This window comes from Micropterus salmoides, unplaced genomic scaffold (assembly GCF_014851395.1).
Source record: "Micropterus salmoides isolate LMB-PRFRI ecotype aquatic unplaced genomic scaffold, ASM1485139v1 Ms_hic_scaffold_14, whole genome shotgun sequence".
Taxonomy (NCBI): domain Eukaryota; kingdom Metazoa; phylum Chordata; class Actinopteri; order Centrarchiformes; family Centrarchidae; genus Micropterus; species Micropterus salmoides.
The window spans coordinates 9,522,821-9,545,829 of record NW_024040485.1 but is presented as its reverse complement, the minus strand read 5'-3'; the positions used below and the strand labels follow the sequence as shown (position 1 = coordinate 9,545,829).

General features: G+C 39.9%; 1 protein-coding gene across 13 annotated transcripts in view; it reads left to right on the top strand.

Moving 5' to 3' along the window:
* Positions 1-23,009, top strand: part of LOC119901824 (receptor-type tyrosine-protein phosphatase mu-like) — a 154,778-nt gene that overhangs the window by 29,838 nt on the left and 101,931 nt on the right. For all 13 annotated transcript variants that reach the window (XM_038717517.1, XM_038717518.1, XM_038717524.1 and 10 more), the window contains exons 2-3: positions 9,160-9,282; positions 19,494-19,768. In XM_038717517.1, coding sequence (XP_038573445.1) covers positions 9,160-9,282; positions 19,494-19,768 — 398 coding nt within the window. The remainder of the gene's footprint in view (positions 1-9,159; positions 9,283-19,493; positions 19,769-23,009) is intronic.

Below are 23,009 nucleotides of genomic sequence, written 5' to 3'. Positions count from 1 at the left end.
GGAAAACCAACAAAGCATGTTAATGTTCTTGTTTATTCCATGATCAAACACAATCATTGTCTCCTCTGGAGGGAAACCTCCCTTTGGGCTAATTTCTGGCATTGTTACTTGCATGTTTGACAAATTAGACTCTGGGAAACTCTGAGAGAACGGGGGGAAAGTCAGTGATACTGACATTAGTATTTCATTCCTTCTTTGTTACACTCGTCAGGCAGAATTCAAAGGTTTGTTGACTTAGCAGGTTTTTGGGAGGATTGAAGGGGTTCAGTCTGAAGGGTCATCCACTGTGGGCTGGGGATGTTGTTTTCTATTGGAGTGAGCCAGGGGTTTTTAGCATTGAGCACAGCCTGGGATCTTATTCCTTTTTCTCTTCCAGAGGGCTCCCTATCCAGGTGTGGATCTATTTTCTACCGGAAACCAGGGAGTTTTTGCTTCTTATACTGTCTTTCATCGATTGAAGCAGTGGCCTATCACACCTGGATCAAATGTGAAACTGGCGCTCTGGAGGAAGTTTTAATTTCCAGTCTCATAGCATTGAGCTACTACTGTGTTGTGAATGAGTGCAGAGGGTTAATTCCACCTTGAACCAGCTTTCATGAGTTGATTCTGCAGCACAGGATACACATCAACAACAGCAGGGCAGTCATACACAGTGGGATGTTTATTTGTTTTTTATTTAGTATTTAACTAGCAAAGTCTTAGCATTTTTCTCGGCTTTTCTCATCTTCCCCTCAGTGGAGTTTTAACTTGACACATGAACAGTGATTTTAATAAAGTGCCTTTTATGCTCAGTCACCATATCATTTCTGGGGGCATGTTGAACACAGGAAAATGGGAAGCCAAACAAGCCTATTTCACTCTGCCTTCAGTGTATCAACAGGCATTAAGCTAAATAGGAAACAGTCTGTATTTTCTGTCTCTTTCTCTCTCTCTCTCTGGAGGGCAGAGGCACTGAGACAGACTGTAGCTCTCTCTGTGGATAGATAGAATAATGAGAATGCTGGGAACAATAGAAGGAGAAGCCATTGTTAACCAGACTTGTTGCTGTCAAGTCGGCGTCAGGATGTGTCTAAGCCACCTCAGTGCAAACTAAACACCAAGCACGGCAGGTGGTTGTCCTAAGTCTTCAGAAATTGATTAAATCTGATCATCACCATTTAGGAGCTCTCCTGCTTTTCAGTGTAAATGAGCCTATGAACTCTATCATTTGACCTTAACCTACCCGAAAAGTTCTGGCAAGCTGTGATAATAATGTTCAGTCGTTATCACCAAAGGATAATTCTATGCAGTCAGACCTGAAGTCCTCATTTTTATTGCTTAGAGAAAACTGACAATAAGGATCTTCCATGTCTCTAAATTATATTCCATATTCATCTTAATTGGTGCCTGGCAGGTTATACAGAATGGAGATGGATTTGAAGTCATTTACTGGAAGTTCTTGACAGGAGCAGTGGAAGAGAACGTCAAGCCCTGCGCTGGCACACGCAGCTTGAAAATCATCTGTCAAAATTTAACATATCTAAGGAGAAGGCTGCCTGTCATCTTCGATGTACATCTAACCATGCACAAGGGTGGATTTGATCAGGAACTATGTTGTACTCCCGATGTAAAGCACATTCATCAAGTTGATATTTGGTTGACAAGAAAATGCCCCTGGAAAGGCAAAGAGGTTTTTATAATGAAATGGCTTTGAGCTACACATAGTGCCAATGTTTTTTTAAATGAATTTGTGCACAGTATTTTTAAATCAAAATATTAATAGCTTCATAGATCATCAGACATATTCCTGTTAGTTACAAATGCAATGTACTTTTTTTGTCCCGATTTTCTTCCGTCACACCAGATGTGATTTGTCGGTTTTGTTTTGCAAAACATTGCTGACAAGTGCGTGGCTCAGCCAGCCAGATCATCAGTGGAAATCTCCACTCCAACTTCTTTATTCCCCCTCAGATCAATGTGGTGAACAGCAAGACGTGATTGATAATGATATTGAGATTGATTGTCTAAATCCCATCCCACAGTTCAAAGTCCCCAACCAGATAGTATATATACATGAAATTCAGTGCAGAGATAGGTCTTGGCAGGAGCTGCCAATAGATAAGTGAAATAGGGCCAGAGTGAAAAGGCCTATCAGTCCCTAAGGGGCTTAGCTGCAGGATTCTGGAGCTCTAAACTGGCGGTGGTTGTGGGAGATAGTCGACATTGGTTTTAAATTACCCAAGATTGCCTTGTGGTTTCAGTCTGCGGGGACGCCAGCAGACAAGATGTTTGTTAAAACAAGTGCAGACAGTGAGGCAGATTGGGGCAAAGAGCAGACCTGCGATTTCCTAGCCAGACAGAGCAGGTTGGAAGGCTGGTAATTGCAGAATTGGCAGAGGGGCTAAGGAGGTCTTGCAGCAATGATATCTGCCACTGGGACTGACACAGTGGTGCTTCTGGAAAAGGGCTCAGTTTCCTCCCTGGGAGGATATTCTATCCAGTGCCATACAAGCTACAGTATACACCACACTAATGGTACTGTTGCTCATTTGCTTGCTTTGTAACATGGCATATGTAACACTCAAAATTACTGGGTAGAAAATGACCAATAATTATGTAGTAATAGTAATTAGGTAGTATTTAGGTAGTAATTATCAAGCAGGTGCCAACCATGTTAATGCAGTTTAAGTCCTGAGTTTATATTCTGCCTAGAAACTTTCCAGTCTTCTTTCTCTGCATTATGTCCTTTTTAACAAAAGTAAAAGCTACACAAAATAACATTAAATGAATTGTTCAATCTTTTTGGGAATGGGCTTACTTGTTTTTTTACTGAAAGTTAGATGAGTGGCTTCCTGGAGTCTCTGCGGTTTACTGACAACCTCATCACTTCATCTGTCTAATAGTCTGATAGGTAACCCCCCGTAAAACTATGGAACTAACATGTTTAACTGGTTAGCTTTCGAGGTGCTGGTAGGTGGATTTTTATACCTTTAGACACTGCTAGGCTAGCTGTTTCACCCCATTTTCCGTTTTTATGCTAAGCTAAGCTTATGGACTGCTGGCTAAAGCTTCATATTGAACGGACAGATATAAGTGAATAAAGAATAAGAGTGGTATTCTAATTTAACTCTCGGCAGGAAAGCAAATAATTGTATTTCCCAAAATAAACAATTCATTTTTGAAAAAGAAACAAAATTGCTCACAAAGACAATGATGAGACACAGCTGTTGTCAGCTCAGCATTCCTGAATTTGATGCTAAATAACCACATATTTCTTTAAAACCTGAGTGATAACAATAGCCAGTTACTGACACTTTTTTATATGAAAATATCTAAATAAAAAAGACATGAGAAGTAAACTATCATCATTTGTAGTTTTCTCCTTAAACAATTTGACTGCAAAATTAGGAAAGCAGGAATTCACAAAAGTAAAATATTTTACAAATGTAATCTTGCAAACAAACAAAAATGCTAGGCAGTTACAACCTCACCAAGGAGCTGTACTTTGATCATGTTATAAGAACACCTTATTTTTCATTTAATGCCTTACCACACGTAACATGTTCTTTTTCAGTATTCAACCATCACAATCCTTCCCACACTCATTCACTGGCATTCAGAGAGGACTGTGTGTATAGCACTCTACTTCAGTACCAAACCTACACACACACACACACAGCTTTTAATGCTTAAAGTTTACTTTTGTTACAGGTGCAATAACAAAAGGTCTTTTAAGTCGGACTTGAAAATCTTTAGGAGAAATTGGCTCCAGCATTGAGGGGTTGAGGTATTGATTCTGGCCTCTGGCTCAGTCCAGGAAAAGATGGATAGATTTCTTTGAAATGCACTCTGCGTGAGAATATAAAGACTATTGTGTGTTTTCACTCAGGAATAAATTGTTTCATGACATATCTAGGGCCACCTTTTTAGCTTCAAGCTGCCTGCTTCTCTTGAAAGGGGAATGTTGACAGGGTGGAGCACATTCATCTGTAGTCCCAGACTACCCACACCTCATAGAAGCTTTTATTGAAAGTTAAATCTCCTTCAGAGAGTTGGCAGCCTCTCGTTGGGATATCTATTTCAACAGCTGTCGAGGCTGATTATATGGGGGTTGTGCCACACACTGGCAGCGATATAAACCTCCTACAGAGAGAAGGACTATTATGATGCTATTGATTGATGCGTTCATCTGCATTCATGTGTACAATCTCTTGACTCAGAGGCTGCTGTTTGTATTGATGGCATACAACATGTGAATGATGATACATCGTGTTTTTGATTTATGGCACTCACAATAGCAAAATCACACATTTAAGAACACATTATTTCTTTAGAACAAGATACTTTAATGTTAACCTCAGGACAAAGCAGGTCTACGGCAGATCAATAACATGTTGCAGGCGTCATTGGAGAGTTTCCTAATACTGAAGTCTGAAACCAATCAGAGCAATGCAAATGGATTTTTTGCTTGTTAACACCCTGTTGCCCTGTCTTACGGTATTGTCAATGAAAAAGCATTGTGGGTTTGTTCCAGCCACTGTTTTTAGATACGTAGAGAATCAATAAGAAAACAAAGTTATCAAGAGACTATACAATGTAATTTGGTTTGTAATCACCACATTCTCATTTAGTATTGGATTTGTAAGTAATTTACTAAAAAAAGTCAATTTCTGCCATCACATACTGCTAAAAAGTCAGTTTACAGCTACAGGTTTAATTGCCGGTGACTGGTAGTAAAACATATTTGTAAAACAAGCAGTATATTGTCTTAACCGCTTATGTATTGCCTCTGTCTGAAAATGTGTGCAATCAGAACTGAATAGTTTAGTTAAAAAAGTATTAAAATTATAAAAATTATTCAAGATAACCATTAATAGAAAAGATCTGTTAATGATGTCTTTGAAGACTGAAACCTCGCCCCTCTCATTTTCCTGATTTATCATTAAATACAGAGTTGACAAAAAAAATTAAACCTCTCAAAATTAAACAAGGAATGGGCTGTGTTCAGTGCATATTCTTTTTGATGGATTTTTTTCAACTCCTGTGTTTCAAATCCTCCCTCCACTCCCTTCACCCACTGACTCAGAATACATTTCGCTCCTGGCCAATGCCATCGATTTGAATATCAAACTCCGATAAAAGCCACCTCGTTGGGTTTGTTTGAGCACCACCATGCTGTGACAGGAAGGTGGGCGGCACAGGGCAAAGGATCTTGGAACTATTGAGTCAAAATATTGATGGAACAAAGCCAGTCACTGTGACGCTGCAGCCAAAGACTCATGTTAATGTTCTCCAACTTACATCTTGGCAACACAGACATTTGTGTTTGTTTATTAAGAAAAAGTTGACTGAGCACAGTACATGCTCTTTTTCCGCACCGCCTTCATACTTCTAGAGTTTCACACATTCACACCAGGGAGGTGGAGGACAAACACAGCTTCCTACAGTTGGCCACAGAACAGCTCCAACTGAACCGTTGGGGGTTAAGAGCCTTGCTTAAGGGCATTTTTTGGGAATAAGCCACCTGTTACTGCTGCTTCCCATTTATCAGCAATTAATATTACAGGTTGTAGAGGCTGTGTACTATGTTGGTATAGGTGGATCTATTGCTTAAAGGGATAGTTCGGGTTTTTTGAAGTGGGGCTGTATGAGGTACTTAACCATAGTCAGTGACTTACCTGCAGTAGATAGTTGTCGGCACGTTCTCAGTTTGGAGAAGCTGAGAGTTGTACTCACACCAAATTATGCAGCGCGTGTGCAGTTAACAGCTGTTAAAGAATGCTAATGAGCTTACTATTATAGCTCAGGGGGAAAAATGTATATGGTGGGAAAGATATATAGAGAGGTTATCATGGGAATGTTATTACAATGTGGCATCTATATATAAGAATCATTCTTTTACATTTACAAATGTGAACAAGTACAGATTCTGTGCATGTACATGTTTTTGAATATCAACATAGAGCTTTATACTGTACCTTTTCAAAATTGAGTTATAAAGGATTTAAAATGTAATCTTTAAGATTCCAGTCCTGGTTGATTTGGCGACACCTGTGGTTACTGGTGATAGGCCTAACAGTCAGTACAGTTTAATTCTGCAGGTCAGCGATTTCTGGGGGGAAGAAAACGAACTGTAGTCGTTTTTAATAAAGAAGTCAGGCAATAATTGGCCTTTTTCCATTATTGTGTGAGCAGCTGTAATCAGATTTTAAGCTGCACATAGCATGAGTGGCGAACTGCAGGGCACTGTCACAGTCAGAGTTGGTTACCTCGCTGAGAAGTTTGAGGTGTGCAGCCTGCTGCAGTCACCTGCAGCTCAATTTGACCGCTCCTCTTGTTCCATTACTCCCTGCAATATTTCAAACTGATCGCTGTAAAAAAAAAAAGAAGGAAAACAAAAGCTTAAAATGACTGTTGTCTTGTTAGCTGTCAGTGCTAATCTCACTGAAAGACACATTGCATTTCTTACTTCATAATAAAATTTGTGTTTTGTCAGTTAAATGCTTTTAATGTGAAGCTGCAACAGTAGGAAATGTTTGGTTTGCATTGGACGAAACTAAATACTTTTTACAGTTTATAATACTGCAGATATATAAATATACTGCAAAACTTCATCTATGCACCATAGTCTGAGTCATCATTGTGTTCATTCGGTGATAGTTTCTGACTTAAAAGAAATTTATTTATTGAAATTATAATTTTAACAATGGTGAAAGAAGTAGGCTAGATACCACAGTGTAGAAATACTTTTATCAGATCATTTTTTTAGCATTCAGTATTCTAGTAAAACCTATATAAGTATTAGCATGAACATAAGTTTCAAAAGTAAAAAGTACTCATTATTCAGATGCCTATTTCTAATCTATATTATATTATTGGTTTATCGTTATTGATGCATCAGTGTGTAAGGATTTCTTTAATGTTGCAACTGGGAAATGTGGGGCCACTTTCAACAATATGACATACTGCTGGGTGGTTTAATCTAAAAAAAATGCATTCTAATTTGATTGTACTGATATTGATTGTATTTTGTATTAATAATCAGAATCAGCAAAGTTGGCAGTAAAACTGTCAAGTGGAAAAATTCCATTGCATTGTCATTGATATTGATTTTACTAGTACAGTGCCCTTTCACAAGGGCCAATGTGACGCCTCCCTGCGCTTTTTGTTCTAAATGTGCGTTTCACATTGGTTTCAGCTACAGCAGTGGTTGACAATAAGTTTTTTTTGCTGCAATTCTTTATTTCGAGTTGAATTGAAAGCTCTGTTCAGAGAGAACAGTTCCTGATGTATTCAAAATACAATCAAACAGACACAGAGATTCCTGTCTTTATTAGAGAGATAAGGGTGTTACATTGACAATTACAACGGGATTGTTGGATTGTTGCTGATCATAGGCCTTTGTCATAGCAGACATGTTGACATATGGTCATGGCAAAAGCAAGATTTTACAGATAACATTAACAATGCCTACATTCCATTAGTTTCCCAAGCCATGACAGATATCATTTATTATTTACTCCTGTTCTTTTTCCACTATAATTACTTGTGTTAAGGGAGTTAAATAGAAAATTCACTGTTGAGGAATGAAATTTCAGTTAAAGCTGAATTAAGCACTCTTTGACCGCTACACATACTCCTCTAACAACTCAGTGGGCTTTTTTTGGCATAACAACTTGTTTTGGCTAACATGTTAGCAAACAGCTAAGTTTCTTACTCATCTAGCTATAGCTTAAACAGAGCAACACTGACATAGCCTACATAGCTATCTCGTTGGAGTCTGAACTTGTCAGTTTCAAGAAAATTATGGTTTGATGTGCTAACTCTTGAAAATAGTATCTGTCTCTCTGGATTGTTTTTAGCTTTGTTCACTGTCATTTGTTAGCTTCTCCCTGTTGCTTCAGGGAACCTAGCTGACACACAAGCACGGCAGTTAGATTCTTAGCCACAACAACTTGCTTTGGTGATGTGTTAGCTAATGTTCTAATGCAATGTTCTGGCCAAGCCCTCAACAATTCCTCAACCTTTTACCTCTGATACGTTGGCAGTCACTCCCTTTTCTATGTCCACCCCCTCAAAAAACAGACAAACCAGCAAATATATCATTAGCAGTCTGCCCTATGGAGCTGGATATTAATTATCCTGTGTTCTCCTCGTTTGGCCGCTCATTTGCACGTGTACTGTAAATGTCACCGGAGAGATAAATGAGAAAACAAAACCCCCAGCTCGTAGCCTCTGTGCAGCATAATGTCAGAGGCAGCTTGTAAGGGATGAGATATTGGTTTTGGCCTGGCATAGATTCTGGCTCAAAGGACATTTCAAGAGGCAATAAAATGTGTACGTCATCTGTGTTTAGGAATGTATTAGCAACGTGCAAGCAAACATTTTCAGATTGCACATTTGGATAAATTTCTGGCAAGATGCAGGAGAACACACTGTGATCTGTTATCACCAAAGAACCAATGTAATCATGTATCTGTAGCATAATATCAATTCTTCTGTAAGTCATCTGCCTTCTCTGAAAGTGACCTCCTGCTGTGTAAAAACAACCTTTAATTTTTTACATTTTCTTTACTTATGAACTCCTGTCCAACTACATATTGTTCTGACATGCCTTTTTGTAGATTTATGAGTGGATTGAAAGGCACTTTGAGGGGAAAAAAGCTCAACTCTCACATTCTCTGCGTGGCCTTTAAGGTGCGAGGAATAAAGGGGTATTTGTATTAATCGATCACACGCCAAGACTGGTTGAAGCCTGGCCCTAATGGTTGCTTGCTGTCATTTTGCAAGCAGCTTGTAAAAAGGATTAGATTGGCTCTCTGGAGTAAGGGCGCATGAACAGCAAAGTTCTGTGGCCAGCAAGGAAAATAAATCAATTTATCCCTGATGGTGGTGCAGTTTTGGAACATAATGCCTAACGATGATGGAGTTTGGACACTTCATACTTGTCATTGTGAAATTGGACTGCCGTGTTGCTAATGATGGTAATGTATGTTGTGCCTCGCCTACTACAGTAATCCTTCACTCTGTCTCACTTAAATGCATCTCATTGTCTGGCATATTGCATTATGAATACCACTGGGGGAAAAAGAAGAGAATTTAATTTATATATTCATTCATTTGAGGAGCAAGTTAATGGAAAAACTGTATAACCATATAAATTTCTTCCTTTTGTCACAGGCGATTGTAACTTTGAGAAGCCACTGGCAGCATGTGGATACAGCCAAGGAAGAGACGATGACCTTGACTGGGAGCAGGCTAATACCAGAGAGAAGCCTTCATCAGATCCATGGATGCCCTCAGGTAAGGATGGTGACACTGGCCCGTGAAGAGGAGAAATGATGATTCCTTCCTCATACAGAGAACATGTCATTGCAGTGATCTGCACATTTGACACTTTCTGTTTTGTGTAAGAAGCTGTATTCTGCACAGAACACAAATTATTTTTACACAAAGAATTATCCTTTTCTAAATATGAAGAACCCACTTGTTAAAAAGGTATTCAAGACAGTGAAGATAAACACAATACATAAAAAAAATTGACACTTCTAGATTAAAGATTTGACCCTCTTCATACAACACAATGGCTCCATTTAGGAGGAGCGTAAGCATATGCTATTCTATAGATGAGCCGTCCATGACATCCACCATGATTAAGAGTACCCTTGAAAATAGTAAATTCTGCCTGGCTCAAGTGGGCAAGCTATTTTCACAGTGATTACAAATTTTCCAAAACTAATTTAACAGAGCATTTAAACGACAAATTTTTATCTGTTTAGTTTTCACCACTAAGTTAAAATTTAGTCTGATTTAGGTGTTTGCATGAGCCATTTTTCTGACTATAATTGGAACATACTATAAGGCTGCATGTAAACAACTTAGTGTTAGAGACTAATACATATTGATTACATCATAAGTTCATGTATAATAATGTGATCTTGTAAGCATGAACTTTAAAGAGAAAACAATGCGTCTTTTATCAATTTGATGTTGATGCAACTTCTTTCCACATGAGGATCTCCTGCACAGGCTCTTTGGGACAGTCACATGAACTGAGACAAAAGTACTTGGATCCATTTTAATTAAAGAAGTCTTTTCGTCAGCCACATATTGAAATTCATTAAAATGCCTTCCCTGCATTTTGTGTCTGTCGCACACAATTTGTCTCTTTAATGTTCCATTGATCGCTTTTCATTTGATTTGAAATGCCGAGATATCACCGCCACTGAGCAGAAGGCACCTAAGGAATTAGACTAATGGAATGACGTTTTTTTGGTCTTATAGCAAAGGTAGCGTTGCAAACTAATGGATATTGTTTTCCTCCCCTATCTGACGCCTAATCTCACAAAGGCTGCATCACAGATAGATTGCACTGCCCCCCCAGTGACAGAGGGGGAATTAATTAGCAGGCCCTCACTAATTTTAAGCAGCCAGTGCCCAGACCTGTTTGTGTGTACATCAGGATGATGTGTGTTGAACCGCCCCAGAGAAATTACTTTCCATGGAGGGGGAAGACTTTTTCTTTCGTAATTGATTAATGTCTGGACACATGGAAGGTGGACAAAGGTTACAGCGAGATCTGGAAAAGCCTTGACCTACAAATTAACACCTCGCGCATGTTCTAAATTTAACATATCTGATTAAAATCCCGTGTCTGCTTCAGAGGTGTACTTGATTGTGCTTCCTAGTCTGAGTACACTTCAGATAGGCTTGTTTTCTACCCATGCATCTTGAATTGTGCGTAATTAACAGGTTGCGGCTCATTCTCCATTTCTCATTGTGAGCACTCAACCTGCCATGCGAAATTGTAATCTCTCCTCTTTGACCGCATTGAAAGAGATGTGAAATGTGGTGTGCTTGATGGCTGAAATTGTTTTAGGGCTACTGGAGAGGGGGTTGATGGGAAGAAATGCATTTAGGTGAAAGCCACACAGGCGGAAAAGCTATCTCACCTCTGATTGCTATCTCACTCTCAACCTGTACTTATGAGTCTTTACAAAATGACCTTCTCATGCTCACAGAACAGATTGTTCTGAACAGAAAGCAGTACTACCTCAAACACTTATAAAAATTGGTTGTAGACAATATCTCTCCAAATAAGGGTGTTCTTAAAGCCATGTTTGATCAAAACCTCTCTGCCCTGGCTGAGTTTTCAGAGCAAATCAAATCCTTGAATTGCGGACGATTCTGCACCTTATGATTTACATCCAAAGCCAATGTTCAGTGTCAATGCAGGAAGTAGTTTGAGAGGTGGAAGGTAAGGCTGTGGAGGGGTTTTTTTTAACACCACAATCTTTCCCTAATTTTATCCAAATGTTCTAGTTATCTAATCCTAACCATATATCATAACATTTTAATTATTTTCAAACTAGTATTTGTAATTACTCATACATTACGTTACATTACTGTAACTGTCACTCACTTGCCAAGAGACAAAGTTGTCATGAAAAATCAGACTAGACCTGAGTTATTTAAAAAGAAAATGGCAAGTTAATAATGGAATTATATGTTTTTATTAAGGGTTAAAAACATTCAGACATGAAATGTGCACATTATTATCTGTTTGCAAAAACATGTATCAAAGGCTTGTGAAAGCAAAAAAGACATCCTGAATTAATGTATTCTGTCAGTGGGGTAAGTGTGGAGACACACTCATGAGAGGCCTTGTGCAGAATTTGACGTCAGCCTGCTGAGGACTCTCCTTCATCCTTTAAAGTTTATACTGCAACCAAAGACCAAACTGGCCCAAGTCCATCCCAGCATGTAAATAAAAGAGTACCAAAACGGAAAAGTGAAATGAAACGCAACAAGGAAAACAAGCCCTCTGGTCGCATGAAGAAGAGACAAGCAGTGCCTGAAACTCCCAGTTGTTTACGACGATCCGCTCCCTACCTAATTGCTACATCTGTAGGAGAGTAGTCTTGTTTATCCCTCCGCACAGCTCTGATTGCATGCTTTGGCTCCTTTAGGGTGGCTCAACCCAGTTTAAAGGCTCCTCATGTCTGCTTGGGCACTCCCCAGTGTGTTCCATCTCCCGAGCCAACTGGAGAAACCCCCGGCAGAACTGTCACTGTCAGTCCTGTTATTACCAGCAAGCCTCATCTGTCCTGGACAATGATAATAAATCCATCTCAGCCAAGACAACACTCGCCTTGGAGAATGGAGCTGGACACACTTCTGTAAGAGTCGGATGTTGGCTTGGATCACATATTATTTGAAGAGAAAATTACCACGCTTGAATCAAAGACGTTTGCATCATCTCTTAAAAAATGTATTTCTCTACTTTCCATCCTACTCTCTTTTGTTATAAGTTATCCAACATGGTGCAGTTATCTGAGAGAAGAATGGGTGAAGCAGACTTGGTTGCAGAGTTGTGCTGCTGGGGGTGTCCAGATGCCATTAAGACGGAAGCAGTTTTTGGTGAGCCCCAGCTGGTGCAGAGGCTGCCTCTTCTCTGATGGTGTCATGGATGTTGCCAGCAGTAGGCTGCTGCTCCCTGGCTCTCCCCTGAGACTCGTTCTGGGGAATAATGGCAAGAGGAGGAGGAGAAAGAAGGTCCTCTAACTGAGATTAATTAGGGTTTTTGTATTATACTAGGCACAATAGCAAATGCAGCTCCAGCTAAATGACTTATTGTTGTTTTCTTAATGTCTGCTCTAAATATGTTGCAGGAGAGAAATTGAATGTTTTTGTCTCTCCGTTGCACAGGGTCTTTGTTTTGATAGCACGCCCTTGGTCGACAATGACACCCAGACAATAGTGAAGGATTGGCAGAATGAGGTTCTTCATAGGGTAACGGTGATCTCTCATTCTGGTTCATTCTTGTCAGGTTCATAGTGCGTTCATGCAAATGCAGCGCACTCTTGAACCTAGAAGGGTGCCTTTCTTAGAGTGTAGCTACTGCATATGGATAGGACTGATCATTTTAAAAGTCAAACTGTTCACCTTTTTGACCATTTCAATCAGGAGGTAATGAATAGACAAAGCCTCCGCCTCACCTGGACAACCAGTGTTGTTTACTGCGCGGTATGTGCTGTTCAAATGAAATAGGAGAAGGATAGCCACTTAAAATAGGAGAGGAAAGAACACCCACTGACTGAAGGACGTCAGAAATTTAATCAGAATTTAAATTACATCAGCAAAAGAAGGGATTTGCTGTTGAGGAGGGACCCCCCCCCCCCAATCTTGTGAAAATAAGCTAATTGCTTTTGAGCCATTCACAACTTTGTGAGAAAATCAGACCTTGCACGGTGTTGGCAAGGTTGTGAGGTTAAGGAGAAACCCCATTAAATGATTAGCGGACGAAACAGAACAGCAAATTACAACGTCTGATCAATTCGTGAATTAATTCCTGGGGATGACAGACTTTTCAATTTAGCTTGTTTGTGGGGTTAAGAAGTGGACCGTAGTCTGAGCAAACAGGATTGTTGTAGCCATTACTCTAAACAGGATTATGACAGCACACTGTACTGTCATGATGGAAAACATGTTTGCATACTGTGTCTTTTTCCATTAGTGTGCATGGTATGTAAAATTAAGGCTAATGATGCAGCTAGGTGACTCACGTGAACACTGGGTTTGTATCAGGCAAATGGGCCATTATATGACCCATTTATTACAGTGGAGCTCTAATAGTGCGTACTGCATATTAAGATGACATATTAAGCCATTAAGAATTGCTCTTGATTGACACGCAGCAACAAAGGATCCTGCCATGGAACATAATAAGGGTCAATTGTTCCACCTGACTAAAATGACAGGGCTGCAACGTGTTCCGCATGATGGATGATTTCGGGTGAATCTGTTTGACACTGTCAAAGAAACCTGGCAGGTCCTTCATATGAAGAACCCAAACTTATTCAGTGTAACTTTATCAGGCCACTTTCATGTTTCAAAGTACGCAGGAAAGTTCTGGGAAATTGAGTGGAGGCCACGGCTGTTCACATTAACAGCCTAACCCTCACAGTGAGAGCATTTTTGATTGGTGGCAGACAGTGAGAATAGCCCTGTCTTCATTGACATTTCCGAGGCGGCAGCCGTGCTTTTCTGCGGTGGTGACCTCTGTGAATTTTATTAGCAAATGAGACCTGGAGGGTTTGGGTTTAAAGAGCGCCCCTTCATTCTGATTTCCCCCACATAATGATTTTCACAGAGTTCAGGACCTGAATGGAGGAGAAATAATGAGCGCTAGTCATTACTGCAAATTATATCCTCTGCTCAGACCATCACTTAAGTCATAATTAATCTAAATACCTTCAATCTATAGACTTTAATGCTTAGGATAAGACAGCACCCTATTTGTGTGAACTAAATTATATCAGACTGTATTCCCATTAAGAAGACTTCCTTCTTTTTTTTTAGGGATGGAACCAAGGGAAAAAAGAAATTATATGTAATTAAATGTAGCCACTAAACCAGTAAATCATCACTATAGACCGGTTTCTTGTTTACAAACACTACTGGATGCCCGCACATCTCTGTGATGACGTTGCGCAGAAACCCGTATATTGTGCTTAAGCTGTGTAACAAGCCCTCTAAATGTACCCTACTCTAAAGTGCATTTATTTAGTTACTTTGTGCTGTTTATACAGTTGTGTCTTTTAAGGAAAATCATATTTATACATTGGATGCTGGTCAGTCTTTGTGGAGTAGAGTTTTTTTCACAATCAAACAAGGAAGCCTGAATTCAATAGAAAAGGATTTATGTGATTTGGAAGACATTTGTCTCAGGTACTACTTTTCCACCAATCCTGAACCTCCTGCTGCTTTCCACAATGATAACAAAAAAAAGACAGACTCTAAAGGCACGAGACTTCCTGGAAAGCGGTCATTTCTAAATTGAGTTCGATTGTTTCATAAAAGCAGGATTTCACACTCTATCATTTTGTTAGTCTTTCTCTGGATTATTGTCATTATTTTTTGCCTGTTTCCTCATGATAATGTCAGAGCAGTTATGCTTCTGCGTCAGTGGAGCAGTGCTGAGGATGAATTTGAGCTTAAAAGTCTGATAGCTTGGAACCAAGCTATCTCTACGTAGGCACCTCACTGATATAACTGATGCTCGGGAGATGGGTACCAATGATCTTCTGAGCAGTTTAATCACTGCAGAGCCCTCCGGTCCTGGGCCATGCACATCCCATGCCAGTTTGTGATGTTTCCAGTCAGGATGCTTTCTTTTGTTCCTCTGTAAAAGCTGACAAGAACTTGGCACAGGAATTTGGCCTTCTTAAGCTTCCTCATGTGAGACGACCATGTCACGTTCTCTGCGATGCTGATTCACAGGAACCTGAAATTGTTCACCTGTTCCACCTCAACTCCACTGATGTAGACAGGAGTGTCTTTATCTCTTTTTCCTGAAATCAGTACAAATCTGTACTTATCAATTTCCTCCCATTATGAAGTCTCATCGTTGTTTGAAATCCGGCTGATGATGGTGGTGTAAGAATAATTGTAGGACTCACAGTGGACAAAACTGAAACTGAAGGATCAGAGATTTTTATTTCACATATTCACCATCCTTGTCAAAACCTAGCGCCCACACTACCGACAATGCAATTTGACAGCCGACAATTTGGAGATTTGGGTGTTATGCTAGTAGCTGCTAATGTAGCAGAGACAAGGAGCGGGCTACAGAGGTCCGGTGTGCTGACTTCTTTCTAATGTCACACCCCAAATTAATTTCATTTTTAAATGACTGTAGTCTTCAGGCCCAACTAACGCACTCTCAAAAGTCAAGCAGCTCCCCTGGAAGCCACAAAAGACTGTTGAGACTTTGATGTGGAAAATCGGAGGAGTTCTCCTTTAATGAAATGAAATTCACTGAAATTGGTCTAAGAGATTGTTGGAGCCACAACCCATATTCTACTTCCCATTTATGGCCTCTGACAGCAAATTGTCTGATAATCAATGTATGGTTAAGATTTTCTGCGTAACAGCCATCATTTTGGCAGCGCCCTTGTTAATGTCTAAAATATCCTAGTTTAATGAAAGTCATAGATTTTTATTTCAGCAGTGTGCCCTTCACTTCTGAAAACAGCAACATGAGTGTATCTAGCGTCTGCAGCAGGAACACTTCATCTTTTACTAATTCATTTTTTATAACAGTCTCCATGTTCTCCATGTTCAGCCATCATTGTAATGGAAGGTGAAGGTGGCCTACATTGGAATAATAATAAATCTGTTCCTCTGAATAGCTTAGACAATAGCTGAGCCCTGGCCTTTACAGAGTTGCAGAGGCAGGCCTTGAGTGTGCCGAGACTTCTCTATTTTTAATTGGTCTTGAACATGCCATTGTTATGGCACAAGAGATAGAGAAAGAAGAAAAGAGGGAGAGAAAACACCCTTGTGCATCAGTAGCACATTATCACAGCACTAACACACTGTCATTATAATTTGCTCTTAGTCTCACTGGCTAATTAGCTTGTCATGGTGCAGCAGGTCCTGCAGAGTATGTGGTCATTAGCCTCTAAAAGCATAGAAACTGAATGACAGTCAGTGTTTTCCTGCCATCTTGACTTCACTTCTGTTAGACAGTGACAATGGCAGCACGATGAGTAGGCACGTTGTCACTAGAAATACTGTATATTTATGTTTTATGGTAGTCAACAATGAGGAAAGGAACAATTTTTTGCCCTTGTTGTATTCCAGTTCACTGACCCAAATTAACACGATTTGAAGACCGAACTGCTGACAGTGGTCCCAGTAGTTCTGCAACCTGCAACCTGTTCTAATATTTACATGCATTTCAATCAAGTAATTGCACTATAATACTAAACGGCCACTGTATTAAGCTTTCTACCTATTGTTTTATTAATATTACATTAACATGGTAGTAAGAAATGTACAAATGCCACTTGAGGGATCTGATATGTTCATCTCTAATTACCAACAAAGAGCACTGTTCCGCATAAATCTTCTGTGCAACACTGTCACAACGTGGCTGTTAAATAAAAAGTAAATAGCCTGTTTTAATCATAGAGGAAAGCAGTGGTGCCAGCTTCTTTGTCTTTGTAACATGGGGTACAACTGAACAATTCATCAGCTTATTATTAGTGCTGGTTCGCATCACACCAAGGGTTGCTGATGCCTCAAAGGGAAAAAACAAAAACATTCTGAGCAGATGGCTGAATATTATTAAAGAGACCTCAGAGCCTTCGTAGAGAGGCACCTGATTGAGGTTGGACAAACAAGTGTCTCAAAGTCGTCTCCTCTCCTGCCCTTCTCTATGTACCATACACAACTTCTTGCATAGCCTCAAAAATAATTAGCCTCATCATTTGAATCAGAGACAAACTGAAAGTGAATAATACATTAAAAAGCTCTGGGAGAACAGCAGTGTGCTGTTCACAAAAGTGAATCATAACAGAGTGATCATGCTGTGCAGGAAAATCTATAACACAGGAAAGCCACAATCATAAATAGCTAATCACAACTTGTAAAAGTGCCTTTTATTACAGTAAACACAAGGAGGTATTATGAAACGCATCAAACTTCAATGCTCACACACTTACAGTGAAACCACACAAAGGGGCCAGTGTTAGCCATAGACAAATGGAAATATATGTTCTCAAACAAACTATTTAAACACACACACAGTTTTATCTTTATTAAGCTTTTTTTTCTGGGCTTTTAGCCGCATCCCACAGTCTTCCTCCTTAGTGGATGGAGTTTGCTCAGTTGTCATGGCGATATATCGGTTGTCATCATGTGATCCACGTACGGAATGTTGGAACTGCTCAGTTGTCATGGAGACAGTTCTGTGGTTCTGAGTAGAACTGTGAGATCTCCATGACAAGTGAGCACGCTCGCTGAAGAAGACCACCAAAGTGTAGCTGAAAGCCCTGGAAAAAGCTAGTAAGTGGACCTTGAGTGAATTTTTTTTTTGTCAAACTACTGTTTCTAAGGTCAACAATTTGCATTGCATAATTATTATAATATAGTATTTAAATATTCTCAGCAAGTTCTTTTTTTCTTGACCAATGAGAATTGATCAGAGGCAAAAGTAAGCCTCAGTTTATTATAAGTTAGATATACAGTGCGCTTTCTGGACCACATATTCTTTTTTCTACTTGTGGCACAAACATGTTTTAGTTTATTTTATTTATATGTTACCATATTTTAATATATGCTTAATTATAGGTTAAGTTATGTGTGTGTAGCATGAAGGGACTACAAACATTGTTCCCTTATACAACCTTGTGCTGTATAATGACAAATAAACAACCTTGTACCTTATACACTTGCATGCTTTGTGTTCATGGCTTCACTTATGTGTCAGACTTATGAGTTCATATTAAAATACAGCCCCCATAAGATATGATGTTTATATGACCCAAACCGTGTTGAGATCCTTTAAAATAACAACTTGCTACTACCTGACAAACTAAGCTGAGGAGGCTGACTCTGTGCCATCACAACTCACTGCTCCTCCTCCTCTGCTCCCTCTCCTCCTGTTTCATTGTGTAAACATGACAGAACCCCCACTCGTTATCTGAAGCTGGAGACAGATGGAATTGGTGAGCGTTACAAGTGCAGCACAACAAGACAAGTGGGCAAGCTCGAGTCATTGATGGAACAAATAGGGTTTTGTGAGAGGCTGTTTGGCTGACACACTCAGGGACCAACCCTGCTGATTTAGTTGACGTTGTTCACCCTTTTTTAACACCATATCTGAGTGAATCACCAGATGTTAAATTTAATGACAAAGATTCACATCCACTGTGGTTCAGTTCTGCCTCACATGCAGTAGAAAAGAGCTTTTTGCTAACAGGTTGTTTGTCTCACCTCTAAGCAAAATGTGCCTTCCAGTTATTACCACACTTCCAAAAAGATGTCTTTTTGGCTGTGTCTCAAATGCTGTTACGATTTGTGCCATCTCATTACCGAGCCAAGCTAAATAGGATGATGACAAATAGAATGTGTTCTGCATCTCCTTGAAAGTTTGCCAATATAATAATTCTCACTTGTGTTTTATTGGCAAGAGGGGAGAGAATTAGATTAACCTTTAATATTGAACCAAAGCGATAAAATCTAAATGGGGCTTGGTTGGCAAATAGATTTTATCGTATTGATTTCTCATCATTTCCCTTCTCTCTTGTCATTGAGAGAACAACACTTTTCTCAAACATCAAGCATTTGTAGGATTAGTCTATTTTTTTTTGGGGGGGGGGGGGGGGGGGTATTTTGATGAATGATAATGATTAGAGAGTTTCTATCAATCCAAAGATAAGAGCTTTTTCTCATTAAGGGTCACATGCTACAATTCTCAGCGCTAATAGGAAATGTCTCAGCACAGTAATTCACCTGTTTTCTGCATACTCTAATAGGATTATGCATTTTTTTTATTTACTGGTGAACCTTGGGACCTGATTGCTGGTAATAATCTCATTCTTGTCTAGGGAATCTTCCTGTTATGTTACACCAACAGAACCAAGTTATGTTGCTGTTTGACTTGCCGGTTGGATAAGGATAAAACTTGCCAAACTCATGATATAAAACTCTTGTCCACGTTCCAGGTTCAGCCTTCATGATGGCGAACACGTCAGGACGCTTTGCAGGTCAGAAGGCCTTACTGCTGACACCGCAGCTGAGGGAGAATGACACCCACTGCGTAACCTTCCACTACTATATAGGAGGCAGAGACAACAGCCACCCAGGTCACCTAAATGTCTATATCAAAGAAAACAACAGTCCCATGGGGATGCCTGTTTGGAACGTGTCAGGTCCAGCTACTCGCTCCTGGGGGCAGGTTGAGCTGGCCATCAGCACCTACTGGCCCAACTTCTACCAGGTGAGGAAGCGCAGTTTGAATCCAGCTCTCTTTCATAATGTCTCATCACAGAACTAGGTTGCTCATTGTAAGCAGCCTTTATAGTTAAGCCAAAGTCATTAAAGCCTGTTCACTGGGTGGAGCGAGACACATTTATTATTTGAGAAGGTCCAAACAATCGCACAATAGCCCATTCAAAACACCTACGATTATTGATTTCTGAGGCTACCTCGGTATCCATGGTAAGCTGTTCTCTCTCTCTTCCATCCGAACCCGTTCTCTTTTCCCAATTCTGAAAACTCATTTTCACTTACCAGTGCACACGACTGCTATCCAGGGCAAGGTGATTTCACACTTGCCTGGCTTTTAGGCTTCCCAGGGCTTGTTCCGTGAGTCCACCAAATGTTAATTGATGCAGAGAGACCCCTTAACCTCCCAATGGGAGATGGTCCCTTGGTGAATTATTTCATTATGGCCTGGCAGAGCTGGTCAGTGGAGCTGAGGGGAGTCCCCCTGCCTGCTCATGATAGCCACCCTGATAACTTAGTTAACAAGGGACACCGCTGAGCTTCTCACTGCTGAATGCAAGATAGGAGCCTTAATGAGAGGCACATGGACAAAGGAAAGGGAGAGGAGGGGGGAAGGCAGCGGTTGAGAAGGACAGAGTGTGCTGCAGCCACCACTAATAGTCACTGTTGACAGAATGGTGAACCTTGTGTGACATACTGTAATGATGCAAAGCCAGTCTGGTAAAATGTTTTTAGTTTGCCTCAAGACACTTAAAGATTCAAGGAGTCTGTCTATAGTAGAAAGACAGCTTGTTGTGTTTGGATTCATCCATTCATTGTGCAGACCACAACTCTAAGCGTTAACTGTCAGTGAAGAAATAAAAGGTTTTGCTCAGCTTTTATTTCCGACACCTTGACTTCAGCTGATTCTTCAGTGCCACAAACCAATCTAAACCTTTAAACAAAACAGTGTGTTGCTTTTGAATTCAAAGTGAAGTTCAGTGAGGGTTGAACATTTTGGCATGCTGTTTGTGCAAACTTTTTACCTTGAGATCTCCAAAATCATGAGGATTCAAAGCCAAAGCTGGGGGTCTTGGGGTCCTCCTCCAGAAAAAATTATTATGGTGGCATTATGGTGACTTTTAAATGAGTACTGCAACAGCATTTTTATTTTCAAAACTTTCAGTTTTACTTCTTTATTAATTCTCAGGATAGAATACAGAATAATTTGCCCCTCTGGCATAAACTAATATTCATTCATTCATCAAGTCATTTGTTAATTGATTTTCAAGTGGCTATCATGTGTGTTATGTGCATGCCAGGAAACAAAATTTGTGTATTGTTGTCTGGATGGAGAAACAGTAGACTTTGAGTTGTAGGGCACTGCCAGAAACAGGTTGTGAAAATGAAAAGGTGGTATGTGTTGGTGGTGTGAACGTTTAAGCTCAAAATGACGTTATGCTTTGTAGTGTTTTCAGGGAAATTCCCAGCATCTGGTGCCTTTCAAACCCCGGCAGAAGTTCTGTCTCTGTTTGTAACAGTTCCAGACCCAAACTGACAACATGGGGAAATGCAAGGATGGTAATGATCTTAGCACCACTCTCAGTCAAGAAAAGAGAGACCAATGCTTGAAATTGTCACTAATTAACAACATGTCTCTAATTATAGGTATCTTTAATTGCATAGTAGCCTACGCAATTGTCAAAGGGAAGCCACCTGATACTTGAAAATTATTTTTTAATTACCGGTAAGGCTTTTAGTCATCATGAGCCTTTCAGCCTTTGATAATTAGTCTTCTGTCAGGTCATCCCTAAAAACTTTTAATTGAGATTGTCTTGCATTTCCAAAACTACTGAACATTGTCAAAACAGTTTACTTTTTGGTAAATGTTATGCACAATCTAAATGTGTTCTGCTCATACTCCTCAAAATACGACTGTATGCATAAGATGAGCACCCATTATTTATCCTGATATGCTGCAGTGCACCAATGAGAGGGAAAAACCCAAATGTCCTCATCTATCTCGATTTCAATACAGTAGAACCTATGGCAGAGCTAATCAATCCTGCTGTAATGTAGTACTTAGCTAAGTCCCTTAGGGATAGCCAGTGCGGTGATGTAGACATTGAATGTTTAGTTCACTGTCTGACTCACTGACAAATGAGAATGGTGAACTTTCCTGTGACATCAACAGCTTTCGTCCCATGTGAATATTTTCACTCTGTGGGTCAGGCCCAATTATGCACTGCACTATCACTGATGTTGGAATCAATTATATCACAGCTATTAGGCAGGTTGACTGATGTCTGTTGCACAAACAAAGGATTTCAATTAGAGAGCGGGGGCTAGTTCATTTGTCTGGTGGCGATATATGGAGTGGTTGGCCTTTTAATTTCCCTTAAATTAGCCTGTAATGAGGCCATAATTGGCGCCCGAGACATTCACTTTCATATTTCATGAGACAAAAAAAGAAATTTATAATTAGACAGCCTTATCTGAAGGCATCCTGCCTCCCAGATGACAATGGTAACTATCTGCGCCTCCACATTCCTAAGCTACAAAAGGAATCTCAAGAGATGTATGTGTGTACAGCCTAGCTACAACTAGCAGGACCTACGTTTCTGGGTGAGACCATATATGGAACATACCCATTAATATTTACCATTCACTGGAAGATATAGGCTTATATTTAGGGAATAATGGCATTCAAAACATGTGTAGTCTGAGTGTGTGTGGTGTAATGGGTCTCTGCACCACACCCTGGGTTTGGGAAGGGACTGGCATTCTGTTTCCCTTTTTATCACACTGCAGACCAGCAAGTACATAACTCTGACATTCTGTTGGGACACGCCCTCTGTCGGGCTTAGGACCATTTGTTTGGCAGGAGAACTTGGCCCTTAAAATAGTCTCATGTTAGTCCTACACAGCACAGTTGTACTTGAGTTCAGATTTTATGTTGTCACAAACATGTCAACCAAGTAACACTAGATGCAGAGCAACTGTGAAATGCAACAGCAGCCCCTTCTTGTGGAAGAAATACTCTTTAAAATTGCAGTAAAGGGTTGTTCACTCAAATTATGAAAATGCACATTTTCACCCTTAGCTTCTATCCATGCTGATAGTTTTGGTTTAATTTTCTTTTAGGTTTTGAGGTATTAACTTCTAAGAATTCCACCTCACTTAATAGTTTTATACAGACAATTTCTTTAGTTGAAAGTAGTGCCAACAATGCTGTCAACAATAAAAATAGCTAA